Below are 26,507 nucleotides of genomic sequence, written 5' to 3' on the forward strand. Positions count from 1 at the left end.
CAACCTGGTCTAGTGGGAAGAGGCCCAGCTCACAGCATGGGGGTTTGAAGTAGATGATTTTTAAGGTTTCTTCCAACCCAAACCATTCTATGATTTTAGGATTCTATGCAGAAGAGGTGTTGCTTATCTCTGTTTTCAACTCCATTATCCATCAGGGTGGTCTGAAGTGTGAGGAATTAATGGTACAGAGGCATGCAAGCCTGCACAGCTTGTAGGCAACCTGCAAACAGATGGAGCAGTTCTAGTGTCTGAAGTCCCCAAAATCTGTGATAAACATACAAAAGTCTAGCACAAAGAGAACAGTGTAAAGGAAGCAACACCATTCCTATATTCCTGTAAACAGGCACGTGTAATATCAGCTATACCATGTGCATTGCTAGTTTAACAAGTGATTCTAAGAACGTATTAACTCCCTAACTCAGAAGCCAGTAATGTTCAATGTCTAATGCTAAAATCACCTGTGCCTTTGTAACACAGGAAGAAGCTACAGAACAGGTTTTATCCTCCAAGAACCCAGATTCAGGTGTGGTTGAACAACTTAGTCATGCAGTTCAGAGGGACTCACTAAAAATGATGAGTATTTAATATGAAGGCTCTGCTGTCACTGACTGGCTACTCAGATCTCCATGTCAAAATGCCCACAAAGAATAACATTTTCATATCTCTAAGAATACTGACAGAGCTTTTTTCTTCAGACACAGCAAGTTCTTAGTCATGGTTTCCTCACAGCAGGAGATGTCAAGAGAAACTCCAGGGCCATTGCAATGTAAGTCTGTAGGTTTTCTTTCCCACTTGATAATAAAAATTAAGGAATGATATCTGGAAGCTAAGGAGAATGCTAGACACTGGCACCAGACAGCAACACTCCCTCAGCACCAGGTGCACAAAGTCTTCCTCTGGATTTACAAATAGCTGGACATGTCATCAGCTCACAATGCAGAGGGTCAGCTCCAAGTCTCCCTTCTACTGCTGAGTACAGCACTGCAAAGGCAACCAAACACTGACACATCCTCAACCTCACCCTAAACAGGAAAATTCTCCAAACCGTTTACCTGGTTGTTAGTTTGACTCCAAGTTCACCTCTGAGCATTGACCAACACAGGAGCATCCCAGGAGACTGTGACTCAGAACCACTCTTGTAATCTGGTTTCTCTGACACTTTATCCTCCAGAAAACCTCCTGCTGCTACCAGCAGTAAACTGTGTTGCTACACACCCTCCAGGAAACTATTCAGACCTGTGAATAAAGGGGTGGGACCACATTTCTTTTCACTGCTCCCCTTCTATGCTATGAGAATATTTGGGCAAACAGGTTCACTTTGCATGACATAACTCAACCTGAATTGTTCCCTCTCTGGGAACTGATATTCCTCAAAATTAGGCAGAATTACACTTTTTAGGATCTATTGTAATAAACTCATTAAGCTAAACACTTTTGTTTTAGAAGCATTAATGGGTAATGATAAAGAATTAATGACAAATTCAAAAATAAGTTTCAAAAATAAGTTAGCAAGAGCGGAGGGTAGGCACAAGCTGAGCCAGTCAGTGTAGCGTACATGCGGCCTCATCCATCAAATAAGCTTCAACCTACTACATTGAGGAAAAATAATGCCTTTTAGAAGTTCAAGCCCAAGGCTGCTGGCCTCATTCACAGCAGGTCAGCTCCTACCAGTCATGAAGAAGTGGTATAGTAATATCCCTGTGGGTAGGCACAATCACTTCTCCACACTTCGTCTTTACTTCTGACCCAAAAAGCCACCAAAACATGCTTACCGGACTGAATGCCCATATTCTGAAACCCTCTGGCCATACTGAGACCATTGGCTGACAAAATTTAGAGGTGTCCTTAATGCTACAACCATCATGGACAAGCCATTTTCCTGTTCTTTAGGAGGAAACTCAGAGCTGGGAGAAGGTGAAAGTGGAGCAATACTTTGCTGCAGGAAAAAGCTCTGCCTTAGATTAGACCAGCTGCTCTCCAACACATTCAAAATCAGGAAATACATGTCTAAATTGAAACTTTAGGGTTTTTTTTGGTGACTATGAGTTATGAGTAATACTGGACCATGCTCTGTGTACAGGAAGGAATGACTATCACAGCTTCTTGCTGTATGGCTGAGTGAGGAAGTGAGTGAGGAACTTGTGCTGGATTTCTGCAATGGAAAGGCTGGGACTGCCCAGTTCTTCCATCTTCATCCTCTCCTACCACACCAGCTTCATCCTTTCTTATATAGAAAAAAATAAACAAAACCAACCCTTTTACGCACTATTGGAACATTGGGCAGAGCTATGCCAGCTGAAACAAGCAGACTTGGGATGGCAGTTCCTTTGCTAACTAGAGAAGAGGGACAGCAGAGGAGCACAGCAGATGTCCAATGTTCAAGTCAACCAGGTGTAAGTGTGAGCAGGTGCTTGTGCAGCTCATTCCTGCAGCACTAGTCCCAGTTAATAAATTGTGCCAAGAAGCTCAACTCGTAGGCCAGGCCAAATAAAAAAGCCTATACCACAGAGGAAACCTGGCAGGTAGGTATCTGCCCCATGCCTTGTGGACACAGGCTTGAGCCTTAACTAACTGAAATATTATAGCCATGTTTTGCAGAAAAAATATGCTTGCTATAATTAAGAATTTGGGCTACATCAAAGGTTTCACTGCTAGCCAATGGAAATTGACTGTGGTGGGTAAAGTATCTTAGGTTTATACATTAAGTGGATGGAGCCAGGAACACAGGAAATGGTGTCTGACTATTCACGATTTATGGTCTGTTAATGCGTGACACCTAAACCATTTTACCCAATCCCAGCATAACTTTTACACATGTTTTTCTTTCCATTATTCCCAGGCTGAATGTTTCTTGTTTCAATTTATGCCTGCTGTTTCTTGTCCTCCCACCACTTAACCTACCACTGTGAAGAGCCTGGCTTTGTCTTCTTGAAGACACCCTCGTAGGTCCTGGCAAGCTGCTATCACGTTCACCTGAAGCCACCTCTTCACCAGTCTGAATAAATCCAGTTCCTTTAGCTCCTCCTCACGTGGCTCTGACTCCAACCATTTTAGGGGGTCTCAGCTAAACTTGGCTCCAATTTTTCATTGCCTTTCCTGGAGGGGCTCAAAAGGACACAGTGCCTAGATGTGGTCTAACAGGTGCTGAGCAGGAGGATAATCTCTTCCCACAAGCTCCTGGCTGTGCTCTCTCCAGCACAGCCAGGATGCCATTACCTTTTCTGCTGCCAGGGCACACTCCTGGTGCACAGGCCATGTGCTGTCTGCCAGGACTCTCCAGAGACCTTGCAGCAGAGCCAGTGATGCAAGGGCTCAGCATTCCCAAGTGACAGGAGCTTTGCATTTGTCCTTGCTGAATTTCATAAGGTTCCTCTTGGCCCATTCCCCCAGCCTGCCTAGGTTCTTCTGTATGGTAGCACTGCCCACAGCATATTCGCTGTTCCCTACAATTTGGTGTCATCTGCAAACCTGAGGAAAGTGGATTTTATCGCCTTCTTGAAGTACCCGGTAAAGATGTTAAACAGGACTGTTCCAGTCTCCAAATCCCTGTGGCACTCTACTAGGTAAACAGGAGAATGTTGTCTGGGTAGAGAACAACTCATTTAACCATTCTCCTCTGAGCCAAATCAATGAATTTTTAGCCATACAGACCATAATATCCATCCCAGTTGGGATACAAGAATATTGTTGGAGACAGTATCAAAAGCCTTGCCTAATTTGAGGTAAATGATACCCACTTCCCTCCCCTCATCCACAAATCCAGTCATAGAATCATAAATACAATCAGGCAGTCAGACAAGATTTACATTTGGTAGATCCATCCTGATTGTTTCTGATCACCTTCTTCTCCTTCATATGCCCAGAAATGCGTTCCAAGAGGACCCACTCCTTTAAGTTCCCCAGGGAGCAAAGCAATGCTGATCAGTTTATAGTTCCCCAGATTGTCTTTGGGCTTTCTGAAGAAACAATGCAACATTTACCTATTTCCAGTTACTAGGAACATGGTCTAGTTACATGGTCTCCATAACCCTTCTGATGTGATGGAGTGGCCCTGCAGAGACATCTAATCTTTCTTTTTGGCACCTTGGATGTGATCTGCCTGCTCCCATGGTGTTTTCTGGCGAAACTTTCTCATGTAATCCCCATCTAAACACACATCTACTGCTGGTAGTTCTCTTTGAACCCTTTCCCTAAGCACAGATGCATGGGAGAGTTTGGTGGTAGAGATGGCAAATAAACCTTAGAATGCTTCCATTTTATCAGTGTCTGCTGTCACTACATCACCTCCTCCATTCAGCAATAGTTCACATATTCCTTGCTCAGCCTTTTTATACTAACAAAGCATTGGAAGCTCTTCTTGTGCTTCCCATGCAAGTTTCAAGTACATTTAGGCTTTGGATCTCCCAAGGCTACTCCTACAAAGCATTAAGTTAATGCTTCTAAATTATTCTTTTTTAGCCTGTCCCTGCTTCCATCTCCTCTATACTACCTTTTCAAATTGGAGCTCCACAAAGCTCCCTGTCCAGCCACACCAACCTCCTGACAAATCTACTTTGATGTAGATGTACAGTGAAAACAAGAATGCTGCCTACGATAACAAGAATACTTCAGCATGCTTCCTGCTCTTGGACAACCAGGAATTTATGATCTTCTATATTCGGAAGAATGTCACTCAGTGACATTATCAAGCATTATCCTCCTGTATTCCCCAGGCTCACAATACATATAAGGCACAGATATCTATGGTAAATACAATGTTTTAGAAACTAATAAAAATGATCACAGAATCAACATATGCCATTAGGAATATATTTTCCTCAAGCATTTCAAACAATCTCACATGGGCATTCATCTGATCCATTTTTTTCTTTCTACTTCTATCACTGATTTTAATAACTTTTTAAAAAAACAATTTAGCACCTAGAGCAATTGCCACATTCTTGACCACAGCCACAAGAATATATAGGCATGTCTATGTAGCTTTACATACACTCTTAAATAGTACATTGCAATTGTAATTCAGCTGGCTGAAATGGTTATTGAAATGCACTTTGACACCATGTGTGATGACAAAAATAGTAAATGTGTCACAGAGAGAGGGATTAACATGGTTATTTGGAAAGCATTGCTCTAGATTGTCTTGATTTAATAGGTTTGCATGGTACAGAAGCCATGACTTGCTATTTCTTTTCTTCCTCCCTCTTTTTTGTTAAAGTCATACGTAAACTACTCAACACAGGGAAAAAAGAATGAGCAAGATCAAAGCAGTAGCTTAATCTGCGTTTCTTTTATGCTTGTGTGGCAAGGGAGAACAGCAAATCGTTACAGAATTTCTGCCTACCTGCTGCGTGCAGTGCACCCAACTAAAGCTCCAGGCCACACCCACTCCTGGCCTGGAAAGGTTGCTCCATGCAGATCTTTCAACATAGGGAAAAGTTTCAATTGATTTTTAGGTGGGTGGGACCAGGAACTCATATCACTCAGTTTTGCAGAGAGCAGCAGCAGCCTACTGAAGCACAGAAGCTGACCACACAGAGCTGTCTATATCTGGGATGTGTGTGTGAACATGTGCATTTTGAGTTCAGAATCCCCAAGGCCCTTAGTGCTGTACCTCAGCATCCTCAGTGCTGTATCTGTGCTTAAACCCCATGGAGGTCAAGTGCAGACCTGCAGATGCTGGGGGAGTCAAGGAACTGCAGTTTCTCATTGGTGTGAGGTAGTACATCATAGATGCATCTGCAGAGCCATGACTTCAAATGATGCAATTTCATTATATATCTTCTTTTTTGTCCCATTTGTCTTTAGTTATGTGTTTTACAAAACAAATACAACTTTTTAAAAGTAGCCAGATGTCAGTCATTACTTTGGTTTTATTGATGTGGACATAGTTCAATCCTAAAGAGTCCTAAAAAGTATAAGTAATATATTTTTGAAAGCAGATTTCAGTGATGAATCCCCTGTTCTTTTTTTTTCCTCTTACTAGATTCCGCAAGTTTTGCTATCTTGTTAACCTCTCAGCAGTAAATTGTCTACCAAGAGATGCTAATTTTCCCAACTTCATACAACACAAGTCTTTATGTCAGTTTCCCACAACATTCCCTGAGTGCATGGAACACTCTACTGTGGGGAGGGTGGAAGGAGTAACAATGATGACCAGTCAGTCAGTAGAAGATTAAGTAAAACAGTGCAGAAAAATGTGAATACAGAGTTGGCAGATGCTTACCATGTGAGGTGATGAATTTATTTCCCACTGCGAGCTAAATTCTAGGTCTTGAAAAGCCTTTGAATTTGTCAGAGAAAATCTAAAATGTTATCAGTAGGTCCAACAAGAAATTCCAATTCAACAGATCAGGAATACCAGAGCTTTCTGCAAGTCCGTGTTTGCAGGAGAGAACTTTCTCAGGATCTGAAGAAGCAGAAATATATTTTCTGCAAAACCAAGGACAAAGCAGACACAAGTGATTCCTATGATCTATATCCAGATACCTACTTTAGTACAAAACAAATTGTTCATCAAATGAGGCTTTCTCTTTGCTGTTTGTAGTGAACAGTCTAGCCAGATAACTGGAGATACACACGGGCACTTGATCAGCTGAATCCCAGCCTGGTTTCTTTCACTGTGCACCAGAAACCCAAAAGGACTTCATGTGAGGTTAAGTATTTATTTTTGAGTATAGCTAGATGTAGAAATGCATGAACACATTAGTCCTATACAACAAATTACGTACAACAAATTACATCTTCAAAGTACCCCATAAACATTAACTACACAGCAATTATATTATCCTATTAGTAAAGTAATACACAGAATACTGACCTATTTATTCTTTTGCTATTATGTAAAATTAATGAGCTGTTTTTTGACCACTGATTCATCCTTCTTCCAAATACCTGTGGATTAAAATTTAAGCTACTTAAATAGCTCCACAAAACTACTGGTAGGCAGAAAAAAGCAAGGCCATTCAAGTATTTGAAATGCACTGCTACAGACTGTAAACATTCTGAAGGATACGTGAACATAAGGTCCCATTCCAAATCAAATTCCAGGGTAGAAAAATAATTTTGTTTAAAGGCGGAGGTAGTCTGCTGGTAGCCAGTTCACCATCCCTTTCTCTTCCCTCATCCAGCACTTTTGAGAACAATGTGCAAGTCCACTGTCAGGAGTTATTTACTGTAGTGGATGAAAACATTCCCTACATAAGAGAAGCATGTGCACAAACGTGCATCCTGAAAGACATCAGGGAACAAAGTGCAAAGCCAGACACTAATGAATACAAGAAATCATCAGCAACGGTGAATGAAGTAACATATTCATTATCTGTGTGAGTAAATTCTGTGGTTGCCACATTAAAAATCATGGAGGGAAAGGGGGATAGTTGGTCTTTAACTTATTTTTCATAGTCAGAACAATGTCCTAGCAGAGTTAGTCTCAACATGAGGATAGCACAAACCACCTCACCTTCCTTGGTGATTCGTAAGCTAAACCTGCCAGCAGAACCACAGATTGTTTTCTATCCAGAAATTGCATACGTACTGTGTGTAACACTTATTTCTTCACGAAGGACGTCAGGCCAACAGGAATGCAGTTTAACTGGTTTAGGATTTATGAAAGAAAGAAAAGAAAAAAAACTCCCAAACCTGTTTGTTTTCCTGCGAATCAAAATGTACTTTATCAAATGCTTAAACTTACCAAAACGTTGTGAAAGAATCTGAGGCAAGGTTCAGTAGGAACTAAGTAGTTGGGATAAGCCTGGAGAAATAAATTCACAGGAATTTCCTGAAATAAAGATATTGTTCTCCTGTCTTATGTTAATTTCTGATGTAGCTTCAGCACTTGATGACTCAGAGAGTTACTGTTTGGAACTTGCCATCAGTATCAGCATTGGTTTTCAGAGGATCTGAGCAGGCAGACTTTCTCAATCTGATATTTGACATGAGAAAATCAAGCACTAGAAGGAAGGTTCATGTTCTGTAAGGGGCATCCACTTCCTGAAAATACCTGACTGTCCTATGGGAGTTTATCATTGCAGAGGACAGGCAAACTCATAATCTAAAGTTCAAGGTTAGAGAACATGTATTTGTGCTTATTCTAAGTAAAAAAAAAAAAAAAAAAAAAAGAGACAAATGCTGATATATCATGAATCATCCATCTCAGTTGAGACCCTTGGAGTTCTCCAGGATGTAAAATGCTGTAAACTTCATTCAAGAAAATTACACTCCAAGTACCAATACCCCCAAAATCACCTATACATAAGAACATTAAAACAGCTCTTTATGAACAATTTGAATTTTATAATGAAAGCCGTATTCTTTTAGTACAAACAAGTAACTGTGATCATTTCATTTTTCCCTTTAATTAATATGGGAACAGCAATAGATTGTCTAAAGGTGCAGAAGCATGGCTCAGACCACCTGAAGGTTTCTAGAAGCTGCATCAACATTTCTTATCTAAAAGAAAAATCCCAATAATGGCTTTCCATCTATCATTTAAAAGAGAAAAAATGTCCATGTAATGTACAGTCCATAGAGAAGATAAAACATGGCGGTGTATCTGACTCATAAGTTTTGTGTTTATTTTTAAACTGTTCTGGTAGTACTGAAATTACTTAATTTTGTGAACACCAGAGGCACTGGATGGTTGGAGGCTGGAGTCTTGGACACAGTTTTGAAATGATGCATTAAAAGGATTCAGTAAAAGGATTACCAAATTCAGTGATTCAGTAGCTGAAGAGCTCCCTCTCAGCCTTATAACTCCAGCAGTTACTGTAAATAACAACAGATGTCAGTAGAATAAGACCCTCCTGTTTTAATCAAACTGAAACTAAAAATATAGAAGTTACTTATGATTCCCTTAACGATGCCCATATTTACATACAAAGAGCTCTTTACCATCCTACTAACAGTCATCAGATAAGTCCTAATTATGTGTATGCATTGTAACACTGATAAATCCTTTTTATTACAAACAAATAAACTCAGAGTGCTTTGAAATCTATAGACTCACTCCTTTTGCAGCAGCATTTTTCTGCTATTTCAAACCACTACGCTGCTTTTTTATACAATCATATTTTCATGTCTCCATGCTTCTCCTTCCTGAATTCATTCATCACAAAATAAAGCCACCATTGTCTTTTCCTTAATTATCCTTTGCCTTCTACTGGATTTTTAGCCAGGATTTTGCTCAATAAAACAAACAGTCTCCAAAAGGCAAACAAACTCCAACTGAGGAAAAAGGTGACTTCCTGAAAACATTGACAGTTCATGAAAATAATAGGTACCTACTGCTGCCCAACGAGAGATAAGATCAGAGGCCACCATGTTATGAGTAAAGATTACTGCCTCAAGTCTTGAGTGATGACAGAGTGAGAAGAGGCCCATGCTACCAGAAGTATCAATGCCACAGTGCTGCAATGGCAGCACTTAGCACATCCTCCCTGAGTTCCTCTGCAACTGGCTGAACTGGTCCTCTTTTATACCATGAAGCTGGAGTGGGACAGGGAAAAAAAAAGTATTGCTGCTGTGCAGTCTGTCTACTTGTTTCCCTGGGCAATTCTGTCATAAACAACCAGTGCTATTTACTCATCCCTCAGCTACAGCAGTGATACTCTCCCAGTTTGTACCTCTGAGACTTTCACATTCTATTCTGAGGACAGTCCATGCAAACCATTTTTCCTGCTGGCTCACCTCTGCCAAGAGCAGAACATTGACTTCTTGAGACATTTTCCCTTTAGGTAATTTTGCTCTGCTCTGCCATGTCCCTCTCTACCCACCTTGCCTCCTGCACCATCTCAGGTCAGAATCCTCCTCTATACTATGATGAGATTCTGCATTTTTACCTTTGCTGCACCCTCACAGATGTAAAAGAAATTTCTCAAAGTAAATTAAAGGAAAACTGGCCCTTGGCACGTTACACTATACTGCTAGAGAACAGCAGTGCCACCAAGTCAAACAAATGAAGTGCTGGGAACCTTAGGAACATGAAACAATGTTAGGAGAACAGGTCAGGAACCTCAGTCTGACCTTGGGAACACAGCTTACCACCAAGGAGGGTCCCTGGCTCCGTGCCAGCCTCCCAGCTGTGTGGTACCTGTGTGAAGAGACCCTCAAACACCCCTAACCAGTCAGCTAAGGATTCCCTGCTTTAAAGTAAAGCTCCCTGAGAGCTAAAGTAGCCAAAGTACAGCTCTGGGCACAGAAGACACTTCTGCAGGAAGAAGCGATATCCAGAGTACCACTACAGCCTTATGAGCCAGCCAGAAATCACTGCTGAGAGCAGCTCTGAGACTGCTTTAGGTTACTCCAGGGACTGGTTTGGTAACCAGCCATCCCTGGGACTGGTGGACCAAACAGGTGGCACATTTATCTTCACCTCCTCTCCTCAGCACACATCCCAAGCTCAGTTTAACTGGATGAAATGAGAGATTTCAACAGTTGTTTTTCCCATAGTGTAATGATGCAAAAAGGGGCAGCATGCATTCACAAGCCTGGCCCCACCTGTTAAAATTAAAACTCTTGCACTGCCTCCCAAGAAATCTCAACAATGTAGTGGTATTTGAACACTAATTCATAATATGCATAGGTCCAACCACAACCCTGAAGTTCTGTTACCGCTGAGTAAATACACTACACAAATGACGCTAAAGGCTTTCCTTATCACTCCTCTTATGCAAACCAGTTTTATGCCTATTTAATTTCACTGGCTGAAGGGGAACGACTCCAGAGTTTGTACCAGTATGAGATCAGAATCCTGTATGCAATTTCCAGGAGCATGTTAAATTAATTCATCCATAAACAAAAAGCCAGTTTTACATGATCAGCTCCGGGCTTTCTATTTTTGATATGTAATGAACTATAGGATTAGGAGACTCTGTGTTCCTTCTTAAGAAACAGCAGCTTTGCAAATCTAAAAGAAATACAGATGACTTTTGAGGGCAACTTCCTCCAGAACAAGAAGGTAACTGGAAGAAAGAAGCAGTCCTAATACTGTCAGGAAAACCTTGCTTAGCTCCACTCTGGGTTGGGGAAATCTGTGCGTAAACAGAGCTACAGGAGAATAGGGTTACTGTCATTTATTTGTTTTGTATTTTCAACTTCTTCGGCCATTTTGGCAGACCGCTCTTGTGCACACTGTAGCACAGGACATGAGATTACATCATCATCATGAGATTATCATCTTCCTGAAGTGCTCCTGATAACATACTCAGATAAGGTGTTAAGGACCATGAATTCCTATATTGACATTACTTTCACCTATTATTCTGACATTACTTTCACCTATTATTCTGGTATCCTTACTAATATTCAGCTCTTCCAGAAGTATCATGCTATACATCACAAAAGGTAGTCTGAATCTTGCCGCATAGGACTGCTGTGTAAGTAATTTTCAAATCCCGTAGGATGTATGTCTATGTTTTTTTCAAAATACTAATTTATCTTTTATTGTAGCTGACTATAGATTTTTATAACTTACTGCATTTTTCTAATGGTTGGTCACCTGGGGGAGAAGAATTACAGCATTCCAAAAAAGATATTTTAATTTCTATATATATAGAATTAAATCATCAATTATTTTTCATAATCTAAAATTGACACCAAGTGGTTTAGTAGTTCTGTGACAATGCCACCTTTACATTAGGCTGCCATAAGCATTAGAACACAAAGGGGAAAGAGCTTTTTATAGCCATTTAAGAGCAGTTTTTAGTCCTTGTGGTTGTATAGACAGACCTTCCTACACACAGTGAATCAATATACCTCTGTCTACTTGTTGACTCTGGTGGACTTGGAGCTGCATCATTAGTTTACCTTGTAACATGCCAAGATGCAATTAGTTACATAAAAATGCTATTAAAAAGCAGTCTAAGACAAACATGTGCTTTTGCGTGGAAACATAAAAATGCAATCCTGACACTAATCTCTTAAAGAATCCAGTTCTTTAAAGATTCAAACAGTACATGAATCAGTATAAAAGCAATTCCACATGGAACTGTAGTGCATCTTGCCTGAACACAGCAAAAATAATTTAAACAGCCACTTCCATGCACATGATTAGGATTTAGGAAAAAGCACTGCCAAAATCTACTCACTATATCTATACCTATTTGTGAAAGTGAAATTTAGACTTTTTGTGAAAACCTACTAAAATTCAAGAAATTAAGTGTTATAAAGGAATGTGCAAGTAAAAAGAAATGGTATGTACAAGCAAGAAAAAGTGTCTGCACATGGTATGCAATCATTAGTAAAATCCAGTACTGCTGGAGTTCATACAGATTAACTGTGCAGCTGGATAATAACACTGGAAATGTTTATGACCAAGTATTATTTATACTTCGTGTAAGATAAGGGCAATCACATTTCTTGTTCTGAATCATAAACTAATCAACCCGGTTTTGTGCCCAGTCCACTCAGACTTCTCCCTCTGCAGGGCAGTCTCAATAGATTTAGGGTCAGACTGAAATGAATTGGACCTATGGTCTCCAAAATGCAACCCCAAGAATAAACCCCCTACACCTCATCACTTAGGCGTAAGTCTGAACCCCATTCATTTCTAAAACACACCCAGACTGGGTCCTGTAGGCATGCACTTCTGCCTACAAAGACTGGAGTCTTTGCCTGACGATAAAAGGATGGGACACAAGGTTTACTTTTAAAATAGGTCTAGAGGAAAAAAGTATTATCTCATTGGATAACTGATGGGGTAAAGCACTCAGAAAAGAGGAGAGGCTGGGCTTAATGCCTTCTTCAGCCTAATGGGGATTCATCTCCTCCTTAAGAGGAGATTCATCTCCTCCACATCACCTCCTTAAGAGTACAAGAAGCATCCAGATACAAGAGGCATAGGGATGAAGACAGAGCGCAACAAAGAATGCAAACTCTTGCTTCTTCCTCCTTTAGAAGACATGATTTCAAAGCCAAGCAGTTATTACTGCATTTTTAAAGCATCACAAACCTATTTATGTACAGAATAGTACGGCAGAAACACAGATGAGTCCTGTTTTATGGAGCCAGCTGCTCTCCACCTAGGGCTTGGATTGGGGTGGGGAAGGCAGGCGTCTCAGGCTGTGGCATTTCTTGTAATCACGAAAGCATATCTGAGAAACATCATGCATCTAAAAATAAAGGAATATAGTCTTAATGCCCAAGCTACTTCAACTTTCAGAGCAGCTACACACACTTGCATGAAACATTCTTAAAATGTAATCTGTAAAGTCGCAGCTGTATGTGTGGAGGACAAACACCCAGAAACACTGCATGGGATAACACTGAGTGAAACTCGGTCTTGGTCTTCCCAGAGACAGGATATCCTGTCCGAAGTCACAATGGGAGAAATAAGAGAGAAATAAGAAATATCCTTCATCTGGAGATGATGCTTATACAAAGAAGCATAAGAAAAAAAAATTGATTATAAGTGGTCTGGTGAACATGTACCTTTTTCTAAACTGAACTTTTACAAACATTTTCTATTACTCTTAAGCAGTTGTGCACAGTTGAAAGTTGAGCTAGACTGAACAAAAAGAAGACACAAATGAAATGTTTTCAATATTTTGAATGGACAACCTCGTCGGCTCCTTTAAAAAAACAAAAAGTGCAACCACGCAATTTCGAAGCCCCAAATATCTGTAACCAGAAATAACAAGCTTTTGCAAACCGGCATTAGGAAATCACGCCCCGAGTCTGGCTGGCCTGATTCAGGACTCATGAATGCGGAGCGCCGCGCTGCTGGGGAAGCCGAGAGGCAGGGGCCGGACCCGGCCCAGCTCCAGCTCCGGCGCCCGGCACGGCGGGGCACCCGCCCGGCCCCGGGCAAGGCGCGGCGGCTGCGGGGCGGGGCCGGGCCGGGCCGGGCCGGGCCGGGGGAGGCACGGACCGCCCCGCCCGCACCTGCGCCCGCCCTCGCCACCGCCTCCTCGCCCACCTGGCCGCGCTCGGCACAGCAGCCGCCGCCGCAGCAACATGTTGCCCAGGGGAGCCTCGTCCATGCCGCCGCCTCCCAACCCCGCTCCCTACTTCCCGCCTCCGCGGGTCACGCTGCCCTCTGGCCTGGAGATCCTGCGCACCTTCTCGGGAGCCGTCATCTTCCTGGAGATCGTGAGTGAGAGGGGGCCGGGGTGGGGAGCGGCCGCGGGCCTGCCCGCGCTACTCACCTGCCATTTTGTGAGCGGGGCAGGTGTGGGGGCCGGGCCGGGCCGGGACTCTGCGGGAGCGGCAGCGGGACCGGCCCTCCGGCCGCCCCGGTTCGCTCCCCTCGGGCCGGGACCGCGGATGGGTTTCCCGGGGCTGTTTGAGTTGTCGAGGGCTTTGAGCCACGCTCTGCCCCCGACCCAAAAAGGCACCACGGAGAGTTACACCAGGTTTCGACTGTGCGCGTGTTACGCGTCCTCTGTAAACTCCTACGAGTATGTTCAATGTCATGTGTGTTAGACCTCACTGGTGTACACAGGGCTGAGGACCTTTGAGCTGAGGTTGGGTATGAAGCTCTGCAGTGCCACTGATTAGTGGGAGATAAGAAACAACAACAAAAAAGGTTTGGTAGAACTAGTCTGATTTTGGTGGCTTTTTTTTTTTAGTGGTCAGAGCAGAATACTGCTTGGGTCCCAGCCTGTGGGCTGGATCCCACCCCACAAGCTGTAAAACTGTACTTGAGAAAGAAACTCGAAACACAAGTCTGGGCACTAAATCAGGCCCAGAGTCAGTAGGGACAAAAGGTTAATTTGGTTGGCCAACCAATTGTACATCTGACAGCCAAGCTGAAGTAGACAGGTGTAATGTGAAGGAAGTAGCACAACAATGGGTGCTGAGATTAGCAGTCTCTACAGTACAGTTCTAAATTTATTTTTAAGGAACCCTGCAAGTTTGCACATTCAGAATACTGAAAACATTTCATGTGTCCCTGTTTTTTGTTTAACAGACACTTTCTGCTATCCCTTTTGCTTCCTCACTGCCCATCACTCTCTGGTCACCAAGTGACAGACTTGCACCTGCAGCTTGTGAAACTAGAGAAAGTTTGGTTCTTCACAGGTTCTAAAAAAGGAACCCTAGAGAACAACTTGAACACTAATACATAAACCCATGGGAGCTTTGAACTGAGACTAGCAATGCATCTTTACATATGTGCTGCTACAGTGTAACGTCAGAGAGGAGCCAGCTAATTTTATAGCAGGCATCTTTTGAAAGGTATCTCTTCTCCAACCTTGATACAAAAGAAAGTTCTGTGAATCTGAAAATGTAACCTCTGACTTCCTGGTTGTAAATGTGTAGAATTTAAACAGGAAAGAACTAACTTTTTTGGAAATTGATTTTAGTTGTCGCTATTCAGCAGCTTGGATTATGAAGTTAAATCATTCTGTAATAAACAAACATACGTAGATGACAATTGTGATTCACCCCATTTATCCTTTTTTATTAAGAGGCAAGATTTGCAGGAAGAAATAGTACTGTTCCTGAGGCCAAGAGTTGATTAAACCAGGGAAGTCTTAGAGTACATAAATTCTCCATCAGGCCATCCCTAGCACAGTGTCCCTACCACTCATTTGCTGTGAACAGTCTGCTGAAATGAAAATTGGCACTGCTGAATTCTTCTCCAAGTTATGATGATTCTGGAAAGCTGTACATTTTTCTAGTTTTTACAGCATAGTCTACAACTCACCTTATTCTGTATTCTAGTTTTCTCTCTCACTTTATTGGTTTGTGTCCTCTTTCAGCTTGGTATTACAAATACATTGAAAAATGGGTGTCGTTTTGTCTCCTTTCTGTATCTCATCTGATTAGGACTACAAAACTAAACAGTAGGAGATTGAACCCAAATCTGAAGTACATCCTTTTTGTGCTAACTTGTGTGTATAGAAAAAGATTTATGTGTGTGTGAACCATGTTTTCACATTTCCTGTATTTTGCTCAAAATTAGAGTAAGGCTAAAATTTTCAGCAGCAGCACACAAGTCACCTGGGTTTGTATTTTAAGACTCTTTTAAGAGCTTTTAGGAATTTCAGAGTGGCTTTGTCTTTTCGCCACTTAGTGCTTATCATTTCTGAGAGAAGGACTTGGGCTCTGAGTACTTTTGAAGTGTCTCCTTTTGGTTCCTAAGAGTCATTTGATTATGTGTAACATGTGATATCAGTTCTTAGGCAGAAAGGACTGAGTAAAAGTTATCTGTCAGTTTATTCTCTGTATTCCTTTCCTTGCAGCTGTTTGGAACAATAGTCTGGATTTTGGTTGCCTCTACCCAAGTTCCGCTGCCACTGCTGCAGGGATGGGTAATGTTTGTGGCGGTGACTGCATGGTTCCTCTCCATTGTGTTCCTCTCTGTGTTCCTCTTTGGTTATGCAAATAGAATTGCTGTCAACTGGAACCAGGCGGTAAGATTTTTTCTTTATTTAAGGATTGCCTTTGTTTTATAAACTGAAAATGATTTAATGAGAAGTGTTGATCACAAGTCTTAACACCTGGCCTTCTGTTTTAGCACAAAGCTTTTCAAACAGAGGAATTCAAAACTGGAAAAAGAAAGAATAGGGTTACAGAGGTGACAGAGGAAATCCAGGACCTGTTTTATGATGGAGGCTGAAGGAGCTTTTGAAGCTGTTTGAAGGAGTACACTTGTCCTGAGCACATAAAATGCGTGAGCAGCAGGAAGAGGACTAGTTAAACAAGGCGTGACAACAAATTGGTTTAAATGGCCAGAAATTACTGTGAACTGGAAATCAGAAAATACTTTCTGGCTATTAGAGAAGTGGTAGTAACACCTTGTGCATAATGGGATGTAGAAAGATACATCTAATATTGTAAAGGAAAGGATGCATTTATGATCATACTGTGTGATTTGGTTGTCTGAGATAGCACAGACTGGACTTCAGCAGCCCTCCAGTTCCTAAGAAATCTACTGGTGACTTTTGGGTCGATTGCTCAAAGCTAGGGCAGCAATGGTGAATGGCTGTTAGACCTTAGGTGGTGAAAGACAGAATAACCTGCAGTATGATATAGCTTAACGTCTTAGTAGGAGACGTAACATCTTCATCTTTCTTAGAGGAAGCTTGGTGAGACTACAGATCTAATTATTCTTTGCTGAGCATTTCATTTTGAAGACAAAGCCTGAATCTTGCTGTAATTGATTGTTATTGCTTGTGCCAGTAGTTCTCAACGGCTGTAGCTTCCTGTTAAAAAAAGGAAGTTGTTTGTATTACTTTTTGCCAACCACATTGATTCCTCAGGTTATTGACTGGTAATTTACATGCTCCTTTGTTGTCATGAATTGTTTTTTACTTTGAGTTTTTAGCACTCAAGTAGTTGAGCATGAGATGATATCACACTCTCTTATATTACTGGAAGTGAATAATAAGAGGTGGCAAAACTTTGATCAGAATTCATAATTTAAAAAAAAATTCCTCCAAAAGGACTGCAACTTCTAAACTACTGAAGTCTGTCTGTCTGTAACTGCTGATCACCTTCACCTTCTTCCTGTGCAGCTTAGTTTTCCTATTGGCACTTTCCTTGATCATAGCTGGAATTGCATGCTTCAGTATAAACATCTGTAGAGATTTATCTGTTCAGGTAATTCATGGACAGGCCCTTAAAAGTTCCTTAAAGCAAATCATAAAACTTCATGAGTTTGGAGCTCTGATAATTTCAAAGCCCATCAGTGCTAACAGACTGGATTCTATTAAAAACAAACTTTATCACTTTGATAGTGAATAAACATACATGCAGCATCAGCTTTCCAGCACAATACAGGCAGTAATTAAGCTAATAATCAGTTACAATCACAGAGGCCTTTACAGGGATTTATGCTGCAACATCCTCACAAATTATGATGCAACAAAGCCCTTGAGCATGTGCATAAGTAAAGTAAATTAATAGTGTCCTGGGTTTCATTGAAACTGTTTGCCAGTTTACAATCATGCATCTATTTAAGAGTTGTTGGATAAGGACAAAGCCTTTTATAGATTGAAAATGCTATACAAATTTCATCTTATAACAATTGTGTGTGTATTACACATTGGCTACTTGATACTGTCAGTGATTTGTTGTACTGTTAATTTTGTCCCCTTGTATATAATAAATTGCTGGAAAATTTTCTGTGTCAGGAAATGGATACATGACTTGTATAAAAACTGCATCTGTAATTTCATCTAAAAAGCTGTCATAACTCAGTCAACATCTTAAAAAAATGCAGAGGGAATCCTTTTATTTCTAACTTGGTAGCTGAAACCCAGCCCCTTCCAGGTGTCAACAAAAATAAGAGAAGACACTTTACCACTATTTTCAGGTACCCAAATGTTTTGTAACTTGTTGGCAGTAAAGTCTTTAGCAGGACTTCACAAGTAGGGGTTTTTTTACCTTCTCTTGCAAATAAATAATTAATTACTGGAAACACTAAAACTATTTTTGTTACTATAAATGCAGTCCTGCATTTAGTAATACCTTTAGTATACTTGTAAGTATATCTGCTAATACTAATAGAGATATTTAAAAAATGATATGGTACACAGTGGAAAAGATGGACCTTATGGAGTTCCATCACTCATCACTGTAAAGGGCAGTACAGTCAACCATCAGGTTTAATACACTGGTATTAAACCTGATGGTTGACTGTACTGCCCTTTACAGCCTCACTCACAACACACTCATTTGCAAAACTAGATGTGAACTAACTTATCATGCTGCTCTGATAATGTTTTGCATACACTTTTGTTGAGGTTTCAATGATTATACAAGTGTGGAGGCAAGGGAGAGTTAGGCACTATGATAACAATTAGTAAAACCCAAAAATAGTCCCTCATAAGATCTTGGGGTTTTTGGTCACAGAAACCACAGCCACGTAAATGTGAAACCTTACTGATGCTACAGAGCTTCACTGTAATTACTGCCAGGAGAAGGAAGTTAGAGGGCTTGGCAGTAGACTGAAGGAAATGAAAAAGTGTTTCCCGAAAAATATCTCTCCTGTATGCAGTCGGTCCTGATCTAAGTGGAATGGGGAACTGCAGTAGCAGCTTATATCATAACTTACCAAAACTGACTAGGGAGGTGTGATTTAAGTAGCTTCAGCTGTGACCAAATATGGAACAAGTAATAAGTTTGAAAAGAAAGTTCTTTCCATTAAAAGGAAATCTCACATCTATGAAGAAACTGCATTTCCCTGTCCAGAGAAATGCAGCACACTCTCACTTTGCTCTCAGGCAGGCAGTATTTAAGGATGTCACACAGTGGTTTCTAGTGCGGGCAAGTGCTGTCTGCTGAACACACATAAAGTATCCTGGGTTCTCACTCCAGGCATACTGGTAGTCCTTTGCACTCAAGTGAAGTTAAAGTTCATAAAGGATTCATTAGTACTGGAGTTAGCCTGCATATCATAGATATCATCAAAAAGCGTACATATACTTGTGTATATATTTTTTAAACTGTGTCTGTGGCTTTTGCAGACCTTCACAGGTATAGGCACAAAGTATGGATCAAGAATTGAGTGCAGTGCAAGTATCAGCTTTTCAGACTGAATAACAGAAGGAGATGTTGGGAGAATACTTTAGACATTTTAAAACTGTACTGGAACATGCCTTAGATCTTGCTGCTGGAACACTGGACTCTGAAATAGGACCTGCAAAGGCACCAGACCTTTTTTATGTGTGTCAGTAATGGAACGCAGAAATGAGAGTTAGGAATTTAAACCTTTTGTTCAGTTAGCATTCATCATAGAGGAGGGCATTGCCTAGAGAGGGCTAGGAGAGAAGCATATTTGAAGTAAATCCTAAAACCTGTCCTCTCAAGCCTTGGACATTTTATTCCACAGTGTCATGAAGAACTGTCAAGTTACTGACTGTTGGGTAGAGCCAAGTCAGAGAGAGTTGTGGATATACCTCTATTCTTGGATCTCATTGTATTGGGAAGTTGGACATTTCAGCTGTGTCAAAGCTGAGGTGTTTCTGGGCATTTAGAAAAGCAAAATTTAAGCATGGAGGGAAGATATTTGAAGCTTTGTTTACAGCTGAGAAGGGACTTACGGGGCTGCAAGATTGTATTGTACTGCTTGAACTGTGATAAAGTTGGCGTGTATATGTCTTCTTTTTTATCTGTCTGAAGGGAGACTTCTGTAAACTCCAGTAACTTTAAGGTGGTCTAAAATGTCAGCATGTGTACATAAAGAGGAGCATGTGCTTCTTAATTTGAAAGAATATAAAGTTTGGGGAGAGGGAGAGCTGCCCTTTATCACTAATAATGTTAGTGAGTTGCTTATAATTGCAAGAAGCTGTGAAAACATGTCCAGGTTAAGCTCTCAGATGGATTTAACACTGCTTATCTAAAGTTAGTGTTATCAGTTCTTGTTTCATGTTTCAGTGTTGGATTTCATTTGTACTGAGATGAGAAGAATTAGATACGTATTGGAACCCAGACTGATCCTGTTGTTTGCTTTTTAGGATTTTATTTTCCATGGGGCTACTTTTGTCTTTTATTTTGGAGCATTTCTTCTGCAAGCAGCAACTACATCTCTGCATCACTTACCCCGCAAATTCAACTCCACCACACAAGAGAGTATTCTAAGTGGTCATGAATATAACATAAGCATAGCAGCCTCGGTATGTGTTTCATATATTTGTATCAGGGGAACAGAAGTCTGTAGCAAGCACTTGTAGCCCGCCATTCAACTTGGGAATTTAACAGCACACTGGAATAGAAAGAGGAGCTGTGAGAGAAAGAATTGCCTTTGAGAGCAGCAAATAGTACCTAACAGCAACATGCAAAAATATTGTATAAGCTAATGCTAATGTGATAGCTACTCTTCAATATAGCAAAGAGTTGCTACTCTTCACTGTAGCATTTTAAATATATGATCACTACACTTAGAATTTTTAGACAAGGTATTTTGTAAAACAGTTTTGATTATTAGAAGAAAAAGATAACAACTGAGCCTTTAGCAGAGGATGAGGTATGAAATTCACACCAGTGCTCAGAACTTTAGTTGCCTTTTTTATACCATTTAGATAGTCCTGAACATGCCATGGAGATAAAAAAATTTGGACTAGGTCTTTGTGAAGCTCCACATGCGTACTTACTACATCAGACATAAAAGTCGTCTGTCAGAACCTTGCTGTCTCATTGCAATTATTAGAGTACTTTCCTTGATAGCCTAAGCTCAGAATGCATTTTTCTCACTGTAGTTGCATCATCACTGAATCAATGTATTTGGTGATGTGGGTGTGCATAGCTGAATCAGAAAATATACCAGGCTTTAGTTTTCATCCTGGCTGGACTATTCAGGGCCGAGTAGAGGTGTGGCAGGTAGGCTTAAGTTAAAGAACTGAAACCACTGCTCTTAATTTTTTGTTCCGTCCGGAGACTTGCCTACCAGGGAACTGTGTATATTTATTAAGCTTCTAAACCCTCTGTGGTTATCTGTTGTCCTTAAAACTCTGTGCACCATAAATTTTGCACAGTAAGCACCTTCAGTTCATCTTAAGATAAAAACAGATGTCTGTAAGGTGTAAGGTTCACATTCTGTCTGCAGGAGCAGAATAGAAAGGAGAAGCCTTTTGCTTTGGCCAGCCAGTCCCTGAAGAGGTGAAGTGGGCATGTCAGTGTCCCAAGGCCAGAGTTCCTCACGTCACCCACCTGCCAGTAACACACTCAAGCACATCTGATTCCCTGGGTGGCCATGTGGCACAAGGACAGAGGTGGTGTCCCAGCTGTGCCTGAACTAAAGGAGGTTCTTTATCCTAAGCAAATATCTCAAATTCTACCCTTAAGTGTACCTTTAGTGTGTTCAGATCCCACTGAATATATGGTCACTTGAGTCATTTTGTCTGACAACAGAATACTGGGCACTCCAAGAAACCATTCTCTGCTTAGATACTATTTTTTTTAAGGGAGAATTCAGTTCTTCAAGCCCCTCAAATCCCTGTCAAGATGGGGGAGGAGAAGACTCTTTTGTAACTTGCCTCAGTATCTTAATTAAGAGACGCTGGAAAACAGTGAATAAGACAAATGTAGTCTCTAGCGTCTTTTCAGGTTTTTTTGCAAAAGTGTATATTTAGGAAGTCAAAACATACAGAAATTTTTTTTTTAAATCTTTTAAGTACTTCATTTCAACAGTCCTGTGAGCTACATGACAAAAAGAAGAAAGGTTGCTAACATTCTGTCTTTTAGAATGACTTTTATATACCATGATTAGAAATACATGTATGTTCATTTTTTACAAATGATGGTTCTATGTAGCATTCAAAACTTTAATTAGTCAAATTAACACTTGTATGTAAAGCAAAGGATGATTGAATTAGTATATTAGGAGAGACAGAATTCATTGTTAGCACTGGATAATCTGAGAAATGTTTTTTCAGAAATTCAGTTTCTCATTTCTTCTGTCCAGTGTACATTACATACTCGCTTTCATTGTGGCACGATTCAAATCCATCCAATTCAGTTCTTGAGCAAGAGCAACTTCCCTGGCATTCCTTGGGAAGTTGTTTTAAAGGCTGGATATCTGGTCAAGGAGGCCAGCTGTGGAGTTGTTTCTGTATTCCTGCAAGTAAAAGAGTTCTGCTGTTTAGAGGGATGTCTTCTTTGATGTTTGCTGCGGTAAAGGCACTCAGCTGGAAACATCTGAGATTGATGTTTGATCAGTCTAGATAAGAGAACTGAAATACACAGTGTACATATACCTGTTTACTTTGTACTGTAACTTATACAGAAATTATATTTCATATTCTATTTCTAAATGTCTGCTGAAGTAAGCAAGTGAAAAGTAGTAACATGAGGTATTAGTAAAATGGGGTTATAACAGAGAACTTCCTGAGAAAACTTCAGAGGATCCCAAACCTAACTTTACCTTATTAAGCATTTTGGTTGGGGGAAGTACCATTTGAATCACTTGTCTTCCTATATTCATTTAGAATAGAAAAATATTGTAGAACAATATGTGTGATTCACTTTTTTCTTCTTTTTTTTTTTTTTCTCTGCTCCTCCTCTAGATTTTTGCCTTTGCAACAGCTGTTTGTTATGGTTGCAGCACAGCCCTGGCATTAAGGAGATGGAGGCTAAATAACAGTTGAAGAGAGGTTAATACCCACGTGTTCCACTTCAGATCAAATTAAGTGCTACTTGTCTGTTTTACTGTAATTTAATTCCAAAAAGACTTCTTTTTTTCCTTTTTAAAATTTGTTCTAAATGCAAGTAACCCCTAATCAGGATTTCCTCAACAGAAAACAGGTTTCCATCTCTTCCCTTTCTAATATTTACTTTCACTGTGTACACATTGTAAGTGTACTTATTCTAGGGTATTAGAGAGTTTAGGAATAAACTAAAAGAGGTATGTCATTACAGACAACAGAATTCCAGTGCTACACCAGAAGAGGAAGAAAATGGAAACTAAGCCAAGAAGTTAACTGCACAGGCAGCTAAAAATCTCCCCCCTTGTTAAATCTTGGAATTAAATGCTTTGCAGCATTACAGTGCACTCCACACAGGTAGAGCCTTGAGGCTCCTGGTAGAGTCATGGGTGTTCTGTGTGCTGCCCTTTGCATGATCAGAACCCAAGCTGACTTTGAAATTCCAACTTAGTGTATATATATATATATATATATATATATATGTTATTAACTTTGATGTACAGTGAAAGTATTTTAAAAAACCATCCAGTGAAATCTTTTTATACTCTCTTATAGCTATGTCTAGCTAGGGTCACCTGATCCTTAAAGCTTACTGTGTTCCATACTAGATGAAAACTGGGACTGTCAATCAGTAGTGTGTTAGTTTTAGGAATTTAGCTTAATCAGATCTATTTATACTACAAAACAAAACAGTGCATTTGTGTTGTGTGTGTATATACATGGTATGGTTTTGTTTAACAGGAATTTTTGCACTGTTTAACTTAGTTGGACTACAGCTTTGTTCTTGCTGCTTCAAGTGCTGCATTTGTTAGGTATTATGTGAGTCAGTATAATTTGAATGGAATGTTACCAAATAGTGAATAATGTCTGACCTCAATTCTTGTACTGTGTTATTTGTTGCATTCTAAACCTGCAGTGTTGTAAAGGTGTTTTTATTTGGACAGATGCCTGTGCAACCTCTTACTGAAATCAGTGGAATGCAAAGCAGTCCGCCCACTATGGAGTTTGCTTTTCGCATGAATGATGTTTAATTGAGTCTTTCTTGAATATCCTGGTGTATGATGACATGTGATATTATATATAGAAAATTGATTTAGCAAAACTAAATGATAGCTCCCTGACACTCATGTCATTTTGCACATGGTGAAGCTTTTTGTTATTTTACTAGTAAATAATTTTTGCTTTTGTGAATAGTGCCAAAAAGATAAGCTGGGACAATAAAAGCTCCCTGTCATTTGTAAAACAACTTGTTCACTACATCTTGCCAGTGTACCTGATTATTCTGCAGAGACCAGCAGTGGTTGTGTAAGGGAAGACAGGATTTCCTTCATTCCCAAGCCACTCTTCTCCTTGAGCCAACAAGGGTGTCTGCCATGGAGGTTACTTTATCAAACTTGTCAGGTACAAGGATCTCTGAGGGGCACCCACCCTCAGCAGTGCCCTGCTGACCCAGGGCAGATTCTTGTGAGTTACACAGCAGTGAGCAGCACCCTTCTGACTATGGAACCACTCAGTTGTCCTGAATTACTACAATGGGATGTTGTCATATATCTGTTTCCTGAAAGTTTTTTCGAATCTTGCAAAGCTTTTGTACTCTGGCTGATTTTTGTCCCCCCTAATTCTCTAATTGCATTGAAACTTTTTGTGAACGTTTTATCTAGAGCCATATACTTTTAAAAATACTTTGTATTGTATAAAATACATTTACACTGGAGTATATGGATGAAAGTATATAACAAAGACTTACGCTAAGCAGCATTAAAGTTACTTAATATATTTATGGCAGTAGTCCGGTTACTAATTTTGTCTTTGGAAATTATCAAAAAAACTACCTTGCAACTCTGACTCGCCTGATGCTAGACATACAAAATTGAGGCTAAGATTTCATGAGAAGGCACAGTTGCATTGGGGCTAGTTTCACATATATTTTACTAGTTTCACAGCTAGCTTGCCATGTGACACTGCATGAATATTGGTAAGAAGAGTAAAGTCAGTTACAACATTTCAAACAGATGCTGATCTTTGGTTTGGTTTCTCCTGTATCCTGCAACCTGTCTGTGTCTTGCACACCACAGACTGTGCATGCCACAGCTGCAGTCTCTGCAGCCAGCTGTGATCATGGAGGGCAGATCTTAATGTTTTGCCTTTTGTATGTATGAATCCCACATATGGAGTCAATTAAAGAGCTGTCCAGGCTTAGTTGGCATTTGTATCTAACCACCCAAGTTCAAACCTGAGGTGTAAGACTCATGATTGGTGAGTGCTATTCAAGGTTCTTAATCTACTAGTGGAAGTCCAGATAGCAGAGTGTGGTTAGCATAGCATGGAAACTGTTTGCAGAGTGAGGAAAGTCTGAACTTTCCCTCTTAAGTATCAAAGACAAACAAAGGACAGAGAAGAGATAAAGGTAAAAACTACAGTAATGAAGAACAATTTTCACAGCAAAAATGGAGTGAAAGAATAGAATTTTTATGTTAGTATGGACTGAGTTTTGCTGTACTTTGAGGAAGATCTATGGACAGTCAAACCGGAACATGCAGTTATGCTCTTTCAAAAAACAAGGAAAGAAGTCAGTAGTTAATTTTGTATTACATTATACTGGGAGCCAAAAAGGTAGGTGTGACTTAGAAATGGTATGTGCATGCTGTATGTATGCAAATACTGATATGGTAATAATATGTAATCCTTGTGATAGATACTCCAGGGAAAATGTGCAAGCTGGTTCTAAATAATCTTTCTTCCTTGTAAGAAAATTCCTCCAAGCCTATGACCTTGAAGGACACAAGCTTAGACCTCTCCAAAGAATGGAAGGCATAGGGAGGACACAGGGAAATAATTTATCTCAATTAATTTAAGGTGAAAGGACCAGGATGACAGATGCTAGTGTTTTCATCAAACATCTCTATTTGATGTGAAGCTGAAGTGCAGCAGTATCTAAGGTACCATGCAGGTATCCCTACTCTTAGAATATATTTCATGGTGTTTTGGATAGCACTGTTTGGTAGCTGCTGGTAAATAAGAAGGAGCCTCAAAGGAGACTTTCCTTCAAAGGGTGCAGAGATAAGAAATGGTTATTGCAGTTATTCTCTTTCTAAAGAGAAATGAAAGAGCACATGTTAGAAAGCTAAAATTTTGTTAAAATTTTGGCAGAAAATATGCACAGCACATGCTTCCCAGAAGTTCTGACTCTGCTTCTGCCTTGCTGAAGGTCTGGAAATAATCCAAAATTACACAGGTCCTGTAGGATTATTGATCTGCACAGGATCAGTCTGTTCAGACTCTCATGATTTCTCTGGCTGTGTACATTGGTTTATAACCCCTGACATGAGTAACGTTGTACTGCTGTAAAATGCTGCCTTAAAACAGAGGTGTAAACCACAGCTCTTAAAAGAGAGAGGCAGAACCAGTGACTACACAAACCTG

The 26,507-nt window shown here is 40.3% G+C and overlaps 1 protein-coding gene and 1 long non-coding RNA gene across 6 annotated transcripts in view; one reads left to right on the forward strand and one right to left on the reverse strand.

Annotated features, from left to right (window-relative positions):
• LOC116454915 overlaps positions 1–14,605 on the reverse strand; it is a 42,064-nt gene extending 27,459 nt beyond the window's left edge. Inside the window, exons 1-2 of one of the 5 annotated variants that reach the window (XR_004244240.1) lie at positions 14,142–14,605; positions 12,947–13,106 (exon numbers count right to left, since the gene is read on the reverse strand). This is a non-coding gene — a long non-coding RNA (uncharacterized LOC116454915). Of the gene's footprint in view, positions 1–6,223; positions 6,421–12,946; positions 13,107–13,645; positions 13,806–14,141 lie in introns of those variants that run through there. The other 4 variants (XR_004244238.1, XR_004244241.1, XR_004244243.1 and 1 more) reach the window with 4 other exon arrangements.
• On the forward strand, positions 13,886–24,869 carry MAL2 (mal, T cell differentiation protein 2). The gene is made up of 4 exons (XM_032132065.1): positions 13,886–14,085; positions 16,182–16,352; positions 20,400–20,558; positions 22,947–24,869. Exons 1-4 carry the CDS (start codon positions 13,951–13,953, stop codon positions 23,025–23,027), a joined length of 546 nt encoding a protein of 181 aa, XP_031987956.1. The 5' UTR covers positions 13,886–13,950; the 3' UTR covers positions 23,028–24,869.
• The last annotated feature ends 1,638 nt before the right edge of the window (positions 24,870–26,507 follow it).

This window comes from Corvus moneduloides, chromosome 1 (assembly GCF_009650955.1).
Source record: "Corvus moneduloides isolate bCorMon1 chromosome 1, bCorMon1.pri, whole genome shotgun sequence".
NCBI classification, from domain to species: domain Eukaryota; kingdom Metazoa; phylum Chordata; class Aves; order Passeriformes; family Corvidae; genus Corvus; species Corvus moneduloides.

Coding starts and splice junctions, on each gene's coding strand:
- MAL2 (XM_032132065.1), top strand. CDS start 13,951: ATGTTGCCCAGGGGAGCCTCGTCCATGCCGCCGCCTCCCAACCCCGCT. Junction 14,086..16,181: donor CCGTCATCTTCCTGGAGATC/GTGAGTGAGAGG, acceptor CTTTCCTTGCAG/CTGTTTGGAACAATAGTCTG. Junction 16,353..20,399: donor CTGTCAACTGGAACCAGGCG/GTAAGATTTTTT, acceptor TTTGCTTTTTAG/GATTTTATTTTCCATGGGGC.